The sequence below is a fragment of the Branchiostoma lanceolatum genome, chromosome 1 (assembly GCF_035083965.1).
Source record: "Branchiostoma lanceolatum isolate klBraLanc5 chromosome 1, klBraLanc5.hap2, whole genome shotgun sequence".
In the NCBI taxonomy this organism is placed as follows: Eukaryota; Metazoa; Chordata; class Leptocardii; order Amphioxiformes; family Branchiostomatidae; genus Branchiostoma; species Branchiostoma lanceolatum.
Window position 1 is genome coordinate 39233386 of NC_089722.1, and position 16511 is coordinate 39249896.

General features: G+C 42.3%; 2 protein-coding genes across 3 annotated transcripts in view; one reads left to right on the forward strand and one right to left on the reverse strand.

The window, feature by feature from the left end:
* LOC136422520 (E3 ubiquitin-protein ligase SHPRH-like) overlaps positions 1–6765 on the reverse strand; it is a 46155-nt gene extending 39390 nt beyond the window's left edge. Inside the window, exons 1-3 of one of the 2 annotated variants that reach the window (XM_066410295.1) lie at positions 6646–6765; positions 4500–5484; positions 706–921 (exon numbers count right to left, since the gene is read on the reverse strand). In XM_066410295.1, the coding sequence (XP_066266392.1) occupies positions 706–921; positions 4500–5460 (1177 nt within the window). In that variant the 5' untranslated portion in view covers positions 5461–5484; positions 6646–6765. The remainder of the gene's footprint in view (positions 1–705; positions 922–4499; positions 5485–6645) is intronic. The other variant, XM_066410302.1, reaches the window with a different exon arrangement.
* A 647-nt stretch (positions 6766–7412) lies between these two features.
* LOC136422552 (akirin-2-like) lies at positions 7413–14102 on the forward strand. The gene is made up of 4 exons (XM_066410337.1): positions 7413–7882; positions 11830–12204; positions 13615–13686; positions 14071–14102. Exons 1-4 carry the CDS (start codon positions 7693–7695, stop codon positions 14079–14081), a joined length of 648 nt encoding a protein of 215 aa, XP_066266434.1. The 5' UTR covers positions 7413–7692; the 3' UTR covers positions 14082–14102.
* The last annotated feature ends 2409 nt before the right edge of the window (positions 14103–16511 follow it).

A 16511-nucleotide genomic window follows, 5' to 3' on the forward strand; every position in this document is an offset into this window, starting at 1 on the left:
CTTTTATCACTTTTTTCCGTGCACTACTACTAAGGACCCATGTTGCAGAAGAACTGCGGTGTGCAACGATAAGTTGAAGTCCATTTTGATTAACCTCCGCTGGCTCAAAGCGGTTACTACAGAGGATGGTTACCCAGGCTAGTCATACCTTGGCCCCTGAAACCCCTTCGCTACTTTTTTTGTGTGCACTACTAACTACTAACCACCCCTAGGCCTGTTGCAGAAGAACTGCGGCGTGCACCGTTAAAGGCAACCTAAGCAATATTAGGGTGTTGAAAGTCGTATTTTCAAAATTATCATTTATTTATTATTTAGGGATTTCTATCCATAGTAAGTTTGAATAACACTATCCCATTGCATATCGACCAAGATGCGATGTCGTTGTGTGGTGGGATCTCATGGAAAATCTGAGCACTTGGAGGCCAGCCATTTATTTCAAATCTACCGAACATGCACAATTTTGACCGATTAGTCCTGAACGCTTTTGGACAATTAATCACGTGGTCATGTCTCAATGTACTCGGACATTGTGATGCCATGCAACCGGAGGTTACCGAAAATTGTTGACAGAAGACGTTTACGGCTGGATTCTGGGTTGATATGGGGAAGTAAATGTCAATTTCATACAGATTGCCTTATCCACAATATATACAGTTTTACCCCCTGAAATCGCTTAGGGCACCTTTAAGTTGAAATCCTTCATACCTTGTGCCCTGCTTTCCCGCTGCAAGTCTGTCCCGTACTGTTCCATCTCCAACATCCACAGAACGGCCTCTTTTTGGTAAGGCCTCAGGGAGGGGACCAGCAGGTGATGCTGAGGGTCAAGGGTCAACGACCTGTCTTCACCCTGGTGCGCCTCTCTGACATGGCGGTACAGCCCCTCCACATCCTGTCTTTTCTTGTGGACCACATGGTAGCTCTCTGTGAAAACAGAAGATGACTTTGACTGCCAAACAAAAATTAACAAGTATTCAAAGCAAATTGGCCTAGTGGGTAGAGCACTGTCAGCTTTGCATGGAATTAGGCAGTGGTTTTGATTTCTTAACTGAGCTATACAACCAGAGATTCTAAAAGTGTGCATAACTGCTTTTCTGCTTAGCACCCAGCACTTGCGGGAAAGAGTAGATATGGGATAGTGCAGATCAGTGCTCTTAGGTCATCTGTGCATACACACCCATGGGCCATTATCAATTTGGCTATAGACTATGACAAAGATGGGTGTCATCCCGTACAGTATGATGTGGGAAGGACCTTTAACAATTCAGAAAATACAGCCTTACAGCAAGGAGGTTTAACCTCCTCTCATCTCCCAAATAAACATACCCCCCGGAATAAACATACCCCCCGGACAAATCTTCAAAATCTAATAAACGTACCCCCCGGAATAAACATACCCCCTGGAAAATGACCAAATTGACACATAAACTGTGTCCATGCTACTAATCCGTCCTCGGGAAAGGAGATGATAAGCAGGTAGGTTCTTTTTATTCGTTTATGCCTGATTTACTTATTGAGATTTACCACATTTGTGGAAAGATTGACATAACAGGTGACTATCACGTCAATCCTGACTAGACTGTAAGGTTGATACACTCACACTGGGAAGGACCCCTGGCCTACTCTTTGTAACACTTAAATGTATAGAATGCAAAATTTTTGGAAAAATTGGGCATAGGTTCCCCGCTATGACCCCTAACCGGGGGCCAACGGTGCTTTCAATTTTCAACAAGTGAAAGTGTACATGATACATGCATTTCCTACTTGGAAATTGAAGCAAGTGATCAAGGAAAATTGTATTAAGTGACATCATCAAACACAAGTAGTCACCAAACTTCTCAATTCACTTCACACCTTTTTTCAGATATGTATCAACATCTAGAACTTGAACAGAAAATTACAATATCCTGAATATATGCTCAGTGAAAGTATTACTTATTTGTAAAAGCCATACAGAAAAGGAGGAACTTGCCATTATTGTGTCATGCATTGCATATAGAACAAAATCACATTATTACATAATGTTAAGGATATCATATATTGTCCTTGGTTCAGTGTTGTTGCAATCCAAATAATTTCAAATCCAAAAATCACCCTTGTATGTAGAAAAAAACTTTCATTTTGAGAGACTAAATTGTCAACAAATTTGTTAATTAGATGCCTATCAGGCCAGGCCCTGTACAATGTTGCAACATGGACGGAGGTTTGGTGGCAACAAACCACAGGGTTCTCATGTTACACATCAAAGGCCCTGTGAAAGGGTGAGCCAGACAGTAGCCATGGTAGCGGCACCAACACAGTAAGGGGCGGGGCTTACACACAAAATTCTTGGAAAGTCTGGCACTCTCTCTGTAGAGGAGTGATCTTTTTAAAAGCATTTTTATGTGATAATAACGGTGACTAGATTGCAATCTAATTTTGTGTATAGACTTTACTATAGAAAATAATTTTTGTTAAATTGTCATGCACATTTCTGACTGAGGCAAAGGAGTTTTGTTTATAGATAAAAAAAAATTGTTTCCCCTTCTTCGAGCATGGGCAGTAGGCCTCAGCTCCGCGGACTCAAAACAATAGCGAGTTTGTCTTCCCCGCTGAGCAGTTGCGTAAGACATCCTACCCCATAGTTATGCAAATACTCCCGACGGCCCCCCGTCGTCCAATGTGAGACAGCCGCTCGGAGGAGCTAACTTCAAAATATCTAAGGGTACGAAATCAGCACTCCTGGTCTCCGTTACCATAAGGGGTGTCTTCGATCTTTCGGGGGCCAATCCGGACCTATTACTGTCCATTGCAGTCCCCATTTTGCAACGTAACAAAGTAACAGGATGCTCACAAAAGATGTGTTACACTGAAGATACGTCATAGTCGTTTTAATGGAAGGTTTAGCACGTTTATCGTATGATTTTAGCTGGTAAATCTGGCTAGAATTACGATATCTAGTGAGTTACATAAGAAGCAAATAGGAACGCATGTACAATGCTGGTAGACAAATATATGATGAATAAGATATCTATGTTCACAATCCTGGCATTTCCAACGCTTATCATAATGATAGCTTAGTTAATAGCGGTGTCGAAACCCCTTGCGTGCATGGCACCGGCCTGGTCCAATCTGCCGGCCATGATGTCATTGTTCCGTGAACAGCGGTGCCGTGCATACTGCCGGTAACGCCGCCCAAAAATCCTTCTTTTCCCGACATGACCGTAACGGTCATGTCGGGAAAAGAAGGATTTTTGGGCGTTACAAAATGCCTCGTATCGTCCTTTGTCATCGGTTTTTTATCAACTAGGTGTTTTCCATGGGTAAATAGGACACCAAACATGAGAATCACCACCAAGCCAAGTGCCTGAGTCGAAGGAATTAGCAGAAAATTAGGTTGTTTGAAATGAGGTTTCGTACCTATCGCTCATTCCTCGCTCCGCTCGGAATTCGCTCTTGGCGCCTGCGGCGCCACGGGGCGCGCCCTTCGGGCGCGCTTCGGGGGCGCGCGCTTCCGGCGGAATTCGGGCGAGGGCGGCTTTCGGGTAAGTTCGGGATCCGCGCGCCCTTTGGGCGCGCTTCGGGCGAGGGCGGCTTTCGGGCCTATCAAACTCTTCGGGCCTATCAAACTCTCCTTCCGAGGCCTACAGCCTATGCTTCGAGGTGAGCTCTTCCTTGCATGAGAAACATTCCCACGGACTATCACTACCGTGCGTCTTTACTGTGGCGATTTACGAAGGACTAAATGTAACGTTACATGTTTGTGGTAGGATTGAAATGTTCTAATATATTTTTGAAGTGATTATACAGTTTCTAATGCTAAGACACAATTTTACAAGGTGTTGTTTGTAGCTTTTCAAAGTTTTTGGGAAAGGCTATTTTAACCTCCTTGATCTCACGTGAGTAATGTTAACGTTACATGTGTATATGAACGTTACTTGAAACATTGTGTGCCGCTGGCATATACATGTAATTTATTTTCTGATCAGCGTGCTTTGGTTTACGATCTAAACAGAGACTGTCAAAGTTATTTATATGAAAAATACATTTGAAAACTTCAGTGTACCGTCTTATTTTCTCCTATTAAACAACGTTAATTTGTAGCGAGATCGACCGATATGTTAGTACCGCCAGGGTTTCACAAATGCTGGGTCATTGTAGCGGCGGGGAAGTCCACGCCGCTTGGTCAAAAAATAGCGATTTAGGAGCAAAAATATCGGGGAAATATGGGAAAAAAAAACTTTCGACATAAGGGGGATCTCTGGTCAGCAAAGCCCCGATGGATTTTCAAAAAAACAATAAACGTACCGTCCAAAATAAGAACGTACTGGGTGGATTTTGAGGCTGAAAAAAATAAACGTACCGGTACGTTTATTTGGGAGATGAGAGTCCTTGCTTACAGGTACAAAAAGTATCGTAAGAAAAACTTTTGCTGGGTACTATATGCTGCCCAACGAATAAATGAAAATGAAGAATCAAACCAAATCATGCCAATGCTGAAAAAGAGAGGGAAAGCATCATACCTGGAATTGGTATTCCAAGAAAATATTCCATCAACTCCTGCAGCGTTCTGTTCAGCTTCCTGGACACACCTTTACCTGTCAGACCCTCGCTCGCAAACTGCGGCCTGCTCAAGGCTTCCTCAAGGAGGTACAGCTGGAGTTCCAAGGTTCCTTGAAAAGGGTCATACCTTCTTAGTACCAGTCTTGCTGCCTTCTTCTTGTACATATGGGCTAAACCAGAAAGCATACTGACACCGATGGCGGTTGTTGCAAATACATGTATGTCTTGGTCATCTTCCTCTAGGTCTGCACTGTCATTCGTGTGACCTTCAATTTCCTCAAGGTCGGGCAGAGATTCAAGATGGAGGACGTGCTTTTCCGTGTGTTCAAAGATGTACAGAACAGGAGATGCCTTTGGATGCAGGACTTTGGGCAGGTTTCCTGAGCCATCAATGGAGAACAAGTTGAGAACAATGGTCCCCAGGCTGCAGTGCCATTTGGCATCATCAACAGAGTCAAACAAAGTCAGGAAGAAGTCGTAGCCGTCGGCTGGATCTGCGGAAACTGTGCCGTTTGTGGCACTACCAACGCTTGAGTCAGTTATTCCGTCCATGAACGATTCAACAGCAGGTGGACTCGACCCAATGTCAATTTCAACGACAGAGAACTCGTCGAAATGAACAGACTTTGCTCCGTGGGCAACATCCAGCACTTCACTTCCAAGGGATTGGTCAGCATGTAGGCCATTTGATTGGTCAGTAGTATTCAAAGACTCAAGGAAGCCGTCTGATTGGCTGTTGGTTTGTCTGTGTTCTGTGGTGACCTGTGATGGTTCATGACTACTGCTCAGCCCGGCGACTGTCTGCCCAGCGTCTGTCGTGGCTGAGTTGTTGACGAACATGTCCTGCATGTTCCACGCCAAGCACTGGCGTTTCTGTTCGTCCGCTTTCCGCGGAGCAGTCTGTTTCCTTTTACCTGGCATTGTAATGGTTCAGCACCAGATTACCTGTTGTATAGAAATACACAATACATATATTTTAGATTACAAGCGTCTCATGATCTCTCTCTCTCTCTCTCTCTCTCTCTCTCTCTCATCTCTCTCTCATCTCTCTCTCATCATATAATCAACATTATCATAACAGTGCAGTGCATTGTAGACAATTAGGAAATTTTCTAAACCTTTGTATGGTGGACAGCAACTCTTTGATAGGATACTAATGTTGGTTTCACATTCAGCTTAGAACAGTTTGTTTGACAGTTTGTTTGAATCTTTGTTATCTCCATGAAAAATGGAGATATAGTTTTAGGTGTGTAGTCTGTGTGTGTGCGTGTGTGTTTGTTTCCAGACTATTGTAGTAAAGCATAACTCAAGATCCTCTCGATGGATTAAAATGATATTTGGTCGGTGGGTAGGTGTTGGGAAGACATAGGTCAAGGTTGATTTTTTTTTTCATGAGAAGCTCAAATCGCCATACAGGCCACATTTCATTGAGGTCATGAAGGAAGAGGGAAGGGTTAGATGAAACATAGCAGAGATACACGATTACTACTAATGCTTTATTAAAGAATGGCCCATAGTCTAGGTCACAGTGGTTGATGATCATGTAAACAGTCCAAGGTCTAGATCCATATTTCTATAAGCCCATTCGTAGATTCGAGTACACATGTGCAGTGTCAAAGATGTAGGCCCCTGAAACGTAAACAAAACTCGCCTGAGCATTGTTATGTACAATGTCGAGATGACAACTGTTTACAAGCCAGGGGCCTTCACCTTTGACACTGCACATGCGTACTCGAATCGACGACTGGGCTTTTTTTTCTATTATTTCTTTTTTCAATAATCAGATGCTTTTTTCTTAGGTCCAACCATGGAAGAAATCAAGAAGTTAGAAAATTATTTTATATATAAATGAAGAAATCTAATGCAGCCCACTGACTGTCAGAACGATAGGCATAATTTTTCCACGTTCTGCATAGTTCTATATGCATAAGATTTGTTGACGTTCTAGTAGAACTTCTATGTTTTACACAAATCAACATTAATATTGCCCCCCCCCCACAACTTACAAAACGTGACCCAGTGCCCACACTACACTTACTTCAAGATCATAAGATCCATTTGTGTACAACTTTCTGTAGCAGCAGAAAGCGAGCGAAGCATACTTACTAATATATTCAAATACCTGCGTTGTAATCGGCAAAATAAATAAAGTTTAAATCCCTCAAAGCATAAACCTCCTTGCTCAAAGTTGTGACACAACTTCCGGAGTCGAAGCCGGCTGTTGACTACTGCGCAGGGCTTCTGCGCCACTTATTTAGTTTTGCATATGTAATGAGCCGACTGCGCATCACTTCTGCGCCGTTTGTTGATTCGAACCCAACCAGAAAGAAACAAAATCAGAAGGATCAGAGCGCCGTTGGGATTGTTGCCCAACATCGGTGTAATCCTCACACTATAACCCGAAGAGCCGCTGAATTACCGCATCTAAGGGTAGCAGACATCTTTTGGAAGTTGTTTGTGGAGATATTTCGGGTGACCGGTCGGTTTGTGTGACAGAAATCGTGCCCCGATCTCGAGGGGTCTTCGCCGGGGCCGGACTGATCATTTGATTCAAAATGGCGTGTGCTACTCTGAAACGGACTTACGAGTTGGACCCCTTGCATAGCCGCCCGTCCAAGTGCCCACACTACACTTACTTCAAGATCATAAGATCCATTTGTGTACAACTTTCTGTAGCAGCAGAAAGCGAGCGAAGCATACTTACTAATATATTCAAATACCTGCGTTGTAATCGGCAAAATAAATAAAGTTTAAATCCCTCAAAGCATAAACCTCCTTGCTCAAAGTTGTGACACAACTTCCGGAGTCGAAGCCGGCTGTTGACTACTGCGCAGGGCTTCTGCGCCACTTATTTAGTTTTGCATATGTAATGAGCCGACTGCGCATCACTTCTGCGCCGTTTGTTGATTCGAACCCAACCAGAAAGAAACAAAATCAGAAGGATCAGAGCGCCGTTGGGATTGTTGCCCAACATCGGTGTAATCCTCACACTATAACCCGAAGAGCCGCTGAATTACCGCATCTAAGGGTAGCAGACATCTTTTGGAAGTTGTTTGTGGAGATATTTCGGGTGACCGGTCGGTTTGTGTGACAGAAATCGTGCCCCGATCTCGAGGGGTCTTCGCCGGGGCCGGACTGATCATTTGATTCAAAATGGCGTGTGCTACTCTGAAACGGACTTACGAGTTGGACCCCTTGCATAGCCGCCCGTCCAAGAGACCGAGGCGGTGTATGCCCATGGCGGGACACAGCCCGTCCGTGTCTCCCCACAGCACGGGCCTGGCCACACCACCGCGACAGAAGCCGTCGTCCTTTCCCGAAGTGGAGCCCAAACTGACCTCAGGTAAAAACATGGCGTTGTTTCATCTTCAGACTACAGCTACCCTTGCCGGTCAGTTGTTCGATCGGTACCTCTTTAGAACTCTCCCTAAAATACCTTCCATTTATCGTCTTGTGTTCTCTCTCTATTTTAAACCTTTGGTGGTTTTCGTTGTGGTTTTTACTGAATTTTTGGTAGCGTGGGTATAGACAGCTGTGTGAGTGACCGGTTTGGGTTTTCTGACACCGGGGGTTCCATAGAGGGTGTGAAGTTTGGAGTGTTGACCTTTCTTCTCACACAAAAGAACTGATCTGTACGGTCATTTCTCACCGATTTGTCTCGGCTAGAACAGACGCCGACATGCATATATTATCTCACCTCCTCGCCGTGAATAACCATGACTCTTCAAAGGACTTGGTGTTTAGCATAATCTCCATAAATATTATTCCCATGATGGGCACAGTTTGGATAGACGGTTGTTTTCATCTGTGCTGCTAATCACTCGAGTTGAGCTCTGTGATAAAGTGAGCCTTAGTCCTTAAGAATAGTGTTGGCTGTCAACTTTTCTTTCTGTGGATAGTTAACAAATCAAACTTAGCTCAGACAGGAAAAGTAAGTGGTTCAGTTGAAGGATTGGTGAGGTATACTATTCTTCTTCTATGGCCAATGGTAAACAGATGTATAAGTACTTATGTTCAAAATCCACATTCGTGCCTAACACAAACAGATGTACTAGTACCTCTGCACCTCTAGCAATAAAATTCGGCATCTGCCTACTTCTGGCACAGATAACAAGCATGTGACAGTAAAACTGGAATTAGGGCAGGGTTTTTGGATCTGTTCCAAGGTCCGTATAACCCCCTTTTAACCCAACCTGGTTGTAAATCAGACACACACTGAATGGCACTAAAACGACAAGGATAACAGTCAAGGAATAATCTGCCCACGTGATGTCATCATTTTAAAACCCTTGTTTATCTTGCTATCAGTTAGAGCAGGATGTTAGTTGTTATGCTTCATGCATATTCCATCGGTGGATAGGCTATCTCTTTCAATATATTACCGTGGAGATAGGAGATGTCTGGTACATGTTGGGCATGGGCTAGGGAAGGTTTGTAGATAAGCAATGGTAACATTTCCACGTTTATTTTGTCTTGAGAAGCGGTCTTTGTGCCACGCCACATGTTCTAAATTGTAATCTACTTCTGGTTAGGATTTCAATGCCGGAATTTCCTAGACCATACGCAGGTTGTAATCCTAAATCAAGGCAGTTTTCCGGGGTACGTGTCCAGTCCATAAGTCAAGGCAGGACCTGTCCCGGGAAGAAAATTTTCTTGTTTAGAAATCTGACGAGAATGTATTTCTGTAAGCTTGAAATAGCAGATTAAACAATGAAAAACAACAACTTGGGCTCCAAAAGAATGTACGAGACTGAAAAATTAAAATTGTAGACAGCCCTGCAGTAACTTGAAGTGTGAGTATAGCAACAGCTGTGTTGAAGTGTCATTTAAAACAAAATGGCTAACATGCATATACAGTATCTACATCACAAATCATTTTACCCCAAGGACATCCCTCCATACCCAATCAGATAGCCCAGTCTGGAATTTAACTCTAGCCTGGTGATTTCCTTGCCAATTTCATCTCTCTCGAGCCTGTCAAAGGACTGCAGACCCATCTATCATTAGCCTTTGTTATGTAGATTGGAGTGGCTGTGGTCTGACGTTATTGATCAAGATAGAGAAAACCCTGTGGCCCTCCTCCCAACCTCGGATAGTTTGCCAATCCCGAGGATTGATTGAGTTTTCCTGTTCATCAGTTTGTTTGAAAGTTCGATGCTCTGTCATTGTCGTACTGCCAGTATCCTGGATCAATTTAGGTAGATTGTGAAAGTCAAAGGAAGGACATTTTCTACTCACAGCTGAATGGTAAAATGTTTGTGTTTTAAAATCTTGGCTGAAGTTGTGTGTGAATAATTGGCTTTAGGTAGCAGTCTGCATTCTGCAAAAATTAAAAAAAAAAGTTTCAAAGTAAAACATAAAAATGGATAAACTAGAAAGGCCGTCATTTGCCCCTGAGCAAATACAGCATGTTTAGCCATACTCCTCCCCATGCAAGAAGTGTGCTGTCCCAAAACAACACCTGGGCAAATTGAAATATTAACTGCATGTAGAAAGGCAACATTTGCGAGAGCATCATACTTCTCCAATCTCCCTCCCGATGCATAAATTGACTGTTCCAAAATCACCCGTGCAAAAAAATTCTCTCTACAAGTTCTGCGAGACCCCAAGAGCTTCTTACTGCAACATTGGCAAAGGCTTGCGTGTGTTCCTGCAATATGACCTAAGGTGACCTAAACAGAACACGCGTTCTTTGGCCAGTAGCAAATGGAACACGCGGAACCTTAGATAGAACATGGATTCCTTGGCCAGCAGCAAATAGAACATGGAACGTGGATACCACTTTTGGCCTGTTTTTGGTCTGAAATGGGTCCAAAAGTCCCCAAAATGAAGCATTTTGAAGTGATGTACACCAGAAATGTGTTGGAAGTCCTGTAGGGACATGTTCAAGGCACCCTTGTACCGAATTTCAGGTCACTTGCATGTAAAACCAGGCCACAGGAGCCCAAAATATAGAAATTGTCTAAAAATGCCCCAAAAAACCTCCATAAAAATGATTTTAAGGGCTGTTTCAAAGCAATTTTAAAATCACCTGAGGGTATTTGCTTTCTTTACCTCCATGCCAAATTTCAGGTCGGTTGATTAAAAAATGGCGGAGTTGAATCCATTTGAAGATTTGGCAGGAGAAGAAGAAGAACATGAACAAAAACAATATGTTGAGCCATACTAGGTATGGCTAAACATAATAACTGAAAATTAGATGAGTAGCCTATTGTCTAAAATATTTGATGGAAGGGACCTCTAATACATTTAATGGTTAGTCTGCCTTTCTGTCTGGTGTTATATAAATGGAAAAATATACCCGGGTATACATCTCTCTAAGTATGTCTATTCAGCCATCTCAGCAAAGCAGAACTAACATAGGAAGGAGTAATAAAGGGAGCTAAACTTGGAGCAGATGTTAAATGTCTGCTGCGTAGCCAAGTGCCTTTCCAAGGTTGTCATTAGGTCTCTCAAATGTGTCATCATAGGTTTTGTAACATTACAACAACAGATTCTTGTTTCAACCCTCTGAGATTATAAATCCAAATGCAACAAGACATTCATGCCAGAATGTTATATGAGCACTTGTTTACTCCATATGCAAAGTCAAATGCCTTGAATGACATGTCTTTTCGCACAGTAGTCCTATCCTATCCAACCCCACAAATGTAGCGTGGTCAAGTTTTTGCATGGATCGTCCTCCCATTTTGTCGCTTTTGTCGGCAGCCCACTGCTTTATTCTTGTTCCTTCTAGTTTCAGCTGAGTTGTCCTTTATCAATATTCCCTCTTACATTTCCATTTCTTTGTGTCGAGTGTTTAATGTGACATGGGATTAAACCTTGTCCCCTGTGGCCATGCTTATTTGATTATCCTGCTATCTGAGTGCACTGGAGCCAAACCCCCTGTTGGCCCCTGCCCACGATATTCACATGACCAACCAAAGTGTCCTTGAGAGCCATGGAATTTGTCCACATGATTTTTACGATGTGCCCAAGACTTCGATCTTAAGATAACAAGTTATTTTGGACTAGTCCTAGCCTTGTTTTATCTAGAAAGGTGATCAAAAATCCAAGCAAGCCATTCAAGTTCTGTTTCTACAAATATAAGGTCATTGGTTTTTGTTTTTTTAAAGATACTACAGTACCTCCATTTGGAAATTGTTGTGATAGCTGACAGAGCATGTTTTGTGAGAGTGAGATTTAATTTGCTTCTATGTAGTGCTAAACGCACATCCTATGTTAGACATGCTTCACGGCAAAGACTGTGTTACAGAAGATTAAACGTATCACCATTTTCTTCTTCCTCAGAACAAATCTCCCAGTTCATCCGTGATGAGTACCGCCGCATGCACCGCAGGCGCCGGCTGTGGGTAGCAACAGACTCAAACGTGCAATCCGCCGCCTCCCCGAGCCACCACGGCTCGCTCTCCCCCATGCACGAAAGCTCCCACATGGCCGGCGGGTCGTCCCCAATGCATTATGGGGCGTCGCCGATGCACTACGGGACACTGTCGCCGACCCACGGGAGCTCGTCGCCGATCCCGGGGACGCAGTCGCCCATCAACAAGGACAAGCCGCTGTTCTCGATGCGCCAGGTCAGCATGATCTGCGAGCGGATGATCAAGGAGCGAGACACCCATGTGAGGGAGGAGTACGACAAGGTGCTGTCCTGCAAGCTAGCAGGTGAGTTCACACTTCAGTTTGTTTGTTTTAGCTTGTAAGTTCTCCCAAAAATAGAAAGCTTGTAAGTTCTCCATAGCTTGTAAGTTCTCTTTATTTGTATAATTCACTATAAAGAAGGATCTATTGCCAATGCAAGAAAAATGGGACTTACCCAAATGTTCCTTGACCAGGGCTGCTGTCGACAATCGAAAAGTTGGATTAACCTAATTCTTTGTGTTGGCAGTCGCAGGTAAAGATCCTCCTCCTAATGATTCCTTGTTTTGTAAAGATCCTCCTCAATATGACACACTGTTTCTATGTAGGAAGTTGGATAGTCTAAGTTAACATAAGGATTTCACCATTGGTTTGAGCGATGGCAGACTTTCACAAATGTAAAATGTGGTCTGATGTTATCTATTCGGACTTGATCAAATTCTTGTAGGAAATCAAAGAGGAGAGAGGAACAGTTGTTGCAATTGTGAACATTTTCCTGCAGTCTTGTGTAACGTACATACTGCAATTATCTAACAGTAACAGCCTGCCCATCAAGCCACATAATCATTAAGCTATGCACAGCTTTAGGTTGAAAGGTTTTATCGTCTTACGCTGTGTTATAAATCTCTAGTGGGCAGTTCCTGGCGATCTATTTCCTGATGGCCTAAATAATGCAGCATGCACCCGTAGTGCTGTGCTATCAATATTGATGTGTGAAATATGGGGTCAGCCATTATGTATAATGCTATGGTACAGGCTTGGGAAAGAATGGAAGGGTACAAGAACATGCATTCCTAATCATAGCAGTGAATATTTTGTGACTTGTAAGTGTAGCCAAGAAGCAAACCCAGGCTTAGTAACATGATGAATTTTATTTGCTGGCAGGAAAAGTGTCAATAATGAGTCCAGTTGAGATGTTGGTGGCCTGCAAGTTGAAAGCAGAACGTTCTGAGCAGCCTTGATTTTTGTGTGGGCCACGCTAATTTATTTCATTGGTTCTCAAGATTTAAGGCAAAAATATAGCAAGCTGACATCATAAAAGAAGAGAAAAGGGAGGAAAACTTGAATATGACTGTATTAAAAACTGACTGCACCAAGACATAAAACTGGTCCTCATTCTTTGTTTTCAATGTTTTTCTAGTTGATGACATTCCTTTTAATCCGAGATCCAAGAAATCATATTGGTATGGCCTTAGAATAGTCTCTACCAGACTAACTACGACGGCTATAGGGAGAAATATTTGCCAGGGTTTCACTTGCAGGATTGCAGATTGGACCCCCTCTGTGTAGCCGACTCCCTTAGCATACTATTCACTCTATTTGGCCAATGTCTACTATTTTCCCAGTGATCCGCAGGGCCTGGTAGAGGCTAGCCTTAGAAGTCCATTAGTATATTTTGAATTCTGTTCTAACGCTTGGTATCTTGTGTCGTTCCAGAGCAATATGATGCCTTCATCAGGTTCAACCAAGACTATTTGCAGAGGCGATTTGGAGAGACAGCCGCCAGCTGTAAGTATTCATTCCTGCGTTTAGTTCAGTCCTTACTGATCTTCATACTACTGTAAATCTTCAAATATTTGCAGTGGTTTTGTTTTCACAAATTCATGACACTTAGAATGTGCATTTCCTATGTATAACTACTGTAATACGGAATTGTTTCAACTGTATATTTAAATCCTCCCTGCAAAAAGAAATAGATTTACGGTGAACTTGGACCAACAGTTAAAGATTTTCTTTTAGTTTGCCAGTATACAGTAACAGTTGGCTATTTCTTACCACCTTTTATCTGTCAAGAAATTTTATATCTAAGGATATTTTATAAACACAACCTTGCCTGATATCTTTGGGCCTTTTTTTTAACAATAGCATAACTCTGTACCCTTTGTTTTACAGATGTATCATAAACCCAGCAGCATCGAATATAACCAGTCAACCCTGTAGCAGTCACCACCAGCAAGCCAAAACTCCAGCCGTACAGTCAAAGCCACCCTACCCACCCATACAGAGAACAGCTGTGACTCACACTACAACATTGGCCACGTCATCTGTTCAGGAAGAAATCCCTAGAACTGGCTTACAGTTTTCCACCCAAAACAATTGTTAAAGATTATGTTTTCATGTATAAATAGGTTCATCAGGTTGTAGAATCACTGGTTAACATTTGTTTTTTGTACGCATACTTTGTACTGTTCGTGTAAAGAATTCCGTTAACCAATGATATCTTCATGTTATCTGAAGATGTCATCTAAACAGTTATGTTGGAAGCTTTTTTTGTTATTGTCATTTACCATGATGTATAGCCTTCATCTGCAGGCCATTTTGAGTTTTGAAAGGTGTTTTGTAAAGTCCAGTGGCACATTGTTGGAAGTCTCTTTTTTTCAATCAGTCACTGGATGGACAGTAAAATGGTTCATCGTGATTTGAAATATCATTCTGTATTATATTTTCTTTTAATTCTGTCACGACGTACAGGATATAGTTGTTAAGATATTTGGGTTGAAAGTTTGCAATGGAATGATCCAAGCTTCCGTCATCTTTTCACATTTCCAGTGAACAGTGTTACTACCATACATCTGATACAGTGTATAGTCAAATTCTCGTTTAAGATTCCTGGCCAATTGTGTAAATCTTCAATTGTATCTTAGTATGGAAATGTCTCAGCCTTTAGTAATGTTTTCTAATGCAACATCTTGATTAAGAACAATGTGACGCTTTTAGTTGTATTCTTGCATTTTGAGACATTGTGTAGACAAGTATCGGTTGAATAAAAACCTGGCTTCTTATACTGTACAGTTGTACAAAAGTTGTGGTATCACCACTTTAGGGACTTAGAATCTAAGTTAGATGATGTATTTTGCCATGTTAAACAGCATTGTTACTTGCTATCTTTGGTTATTGTTGATTTGTTGTTTTTTGCCCCTTGTGTAGAATGCTCTTGTTTACCATTCCAGATGTTTTTGTCTGCAGAAAGATGGCATACTAGAGTTTTAAAAACCTAAACTTTCTTCATATTTACATATGGTCCATATACCCCAGCAAGACAGTGTATTAGTGATCTGCATGTCTGATATTTTTGTGGAAATATTACTGGACCGAAAACAATTCAAGTCAAACACATAGACTGCTGATACTGTGCTGAAGAATGGTAAAACTGCTGCTATCATCGAAAGAAATCCAAGTGTGCCGTTTCTTCTCGCTCTGAGGCACAAAATTTGAAACAGAAGAATTGCTAAGGTACTATCAGCTGGGCGATCAAGTCTCGTTGACAGTCCTGTTATGTACTTGGATTACAGTAGTTAACAAGAACACATCTAGTACACGTTAAGTCAAGCCTTACAATTGTTAAGATTCAAACTGTCTTAAAACATTGGACCTGTTTTGTATGGTCAATACTTTCTGCATATTGTAAATAGTCGATTGTTCCATTGTTATTTCTTTGTTTACTATGATAGTAGTTGACATAGTCCAATGTTGGGGATATTCCTCTGTAGGTATGCAGCTCAGTGAACACCCCCATGTGCCTGTGGGCTCTTCCACTGCGGAGAAATTTCCCACAGAAGATGGAGCAATACCATTGTGACACGGGGGTGAACTGCTGCTGCGATGATAGCTTGGTAGTCCCAGAATTGGTGAAACAGGGTTGTAGACAAGCAGAATAATTTTTTGGCAATGTTGATACTTGCAAGAACTAGCATGATGGTAGAAGTTTGTTACATTTTGTATCTAGGGGGAGAAAACTTGCTTATTGCAGGCATTGCAATGGACTTCAAGAAATGAGGAAATATGGACAGGATTTGTACTTTGAGAATTTGCCATGTATTCCATCTTACCATACACATGAAAAGGCTTTGATAAACCTGCCTATCAACCTAACTAGCCTGGAATAAGCTTGGGAAAATTACCAATAAACAGACAAAATGTTTAATGGAGAGTTTTGTATTGTCTAACAGAAGACTTTGTTGAGATCTTAGAAGAAGCTGAACTGAGGCCACTTAGAAGGTTAACCATGCATTACTGAATCGTTACTTTATCCCAATATTGAGAGAAATATTGTTTTGGGCTTATGTGTACGCACCTAGGAAGCCACCATTTCAAACAAAGGCAGAACAAATATTTCCCCAGTGGAATGCCCTGCCTGGCATGGTTGTGACGGCTCCCACTGTTAAGCCTTACCGTGCCAGGCTGGAGGCCTGCCCACCTTAGCCTTGGACCCCCCCCCCCCCCCCCCCACACACACACTTTACCCCTCACAAGTCATCTGGGGTATTCTCCCATAGCAGCCAAAAAACGAGGCATATGATAAAAAGGTCACAATCTTCCCCCACCGACGTCTG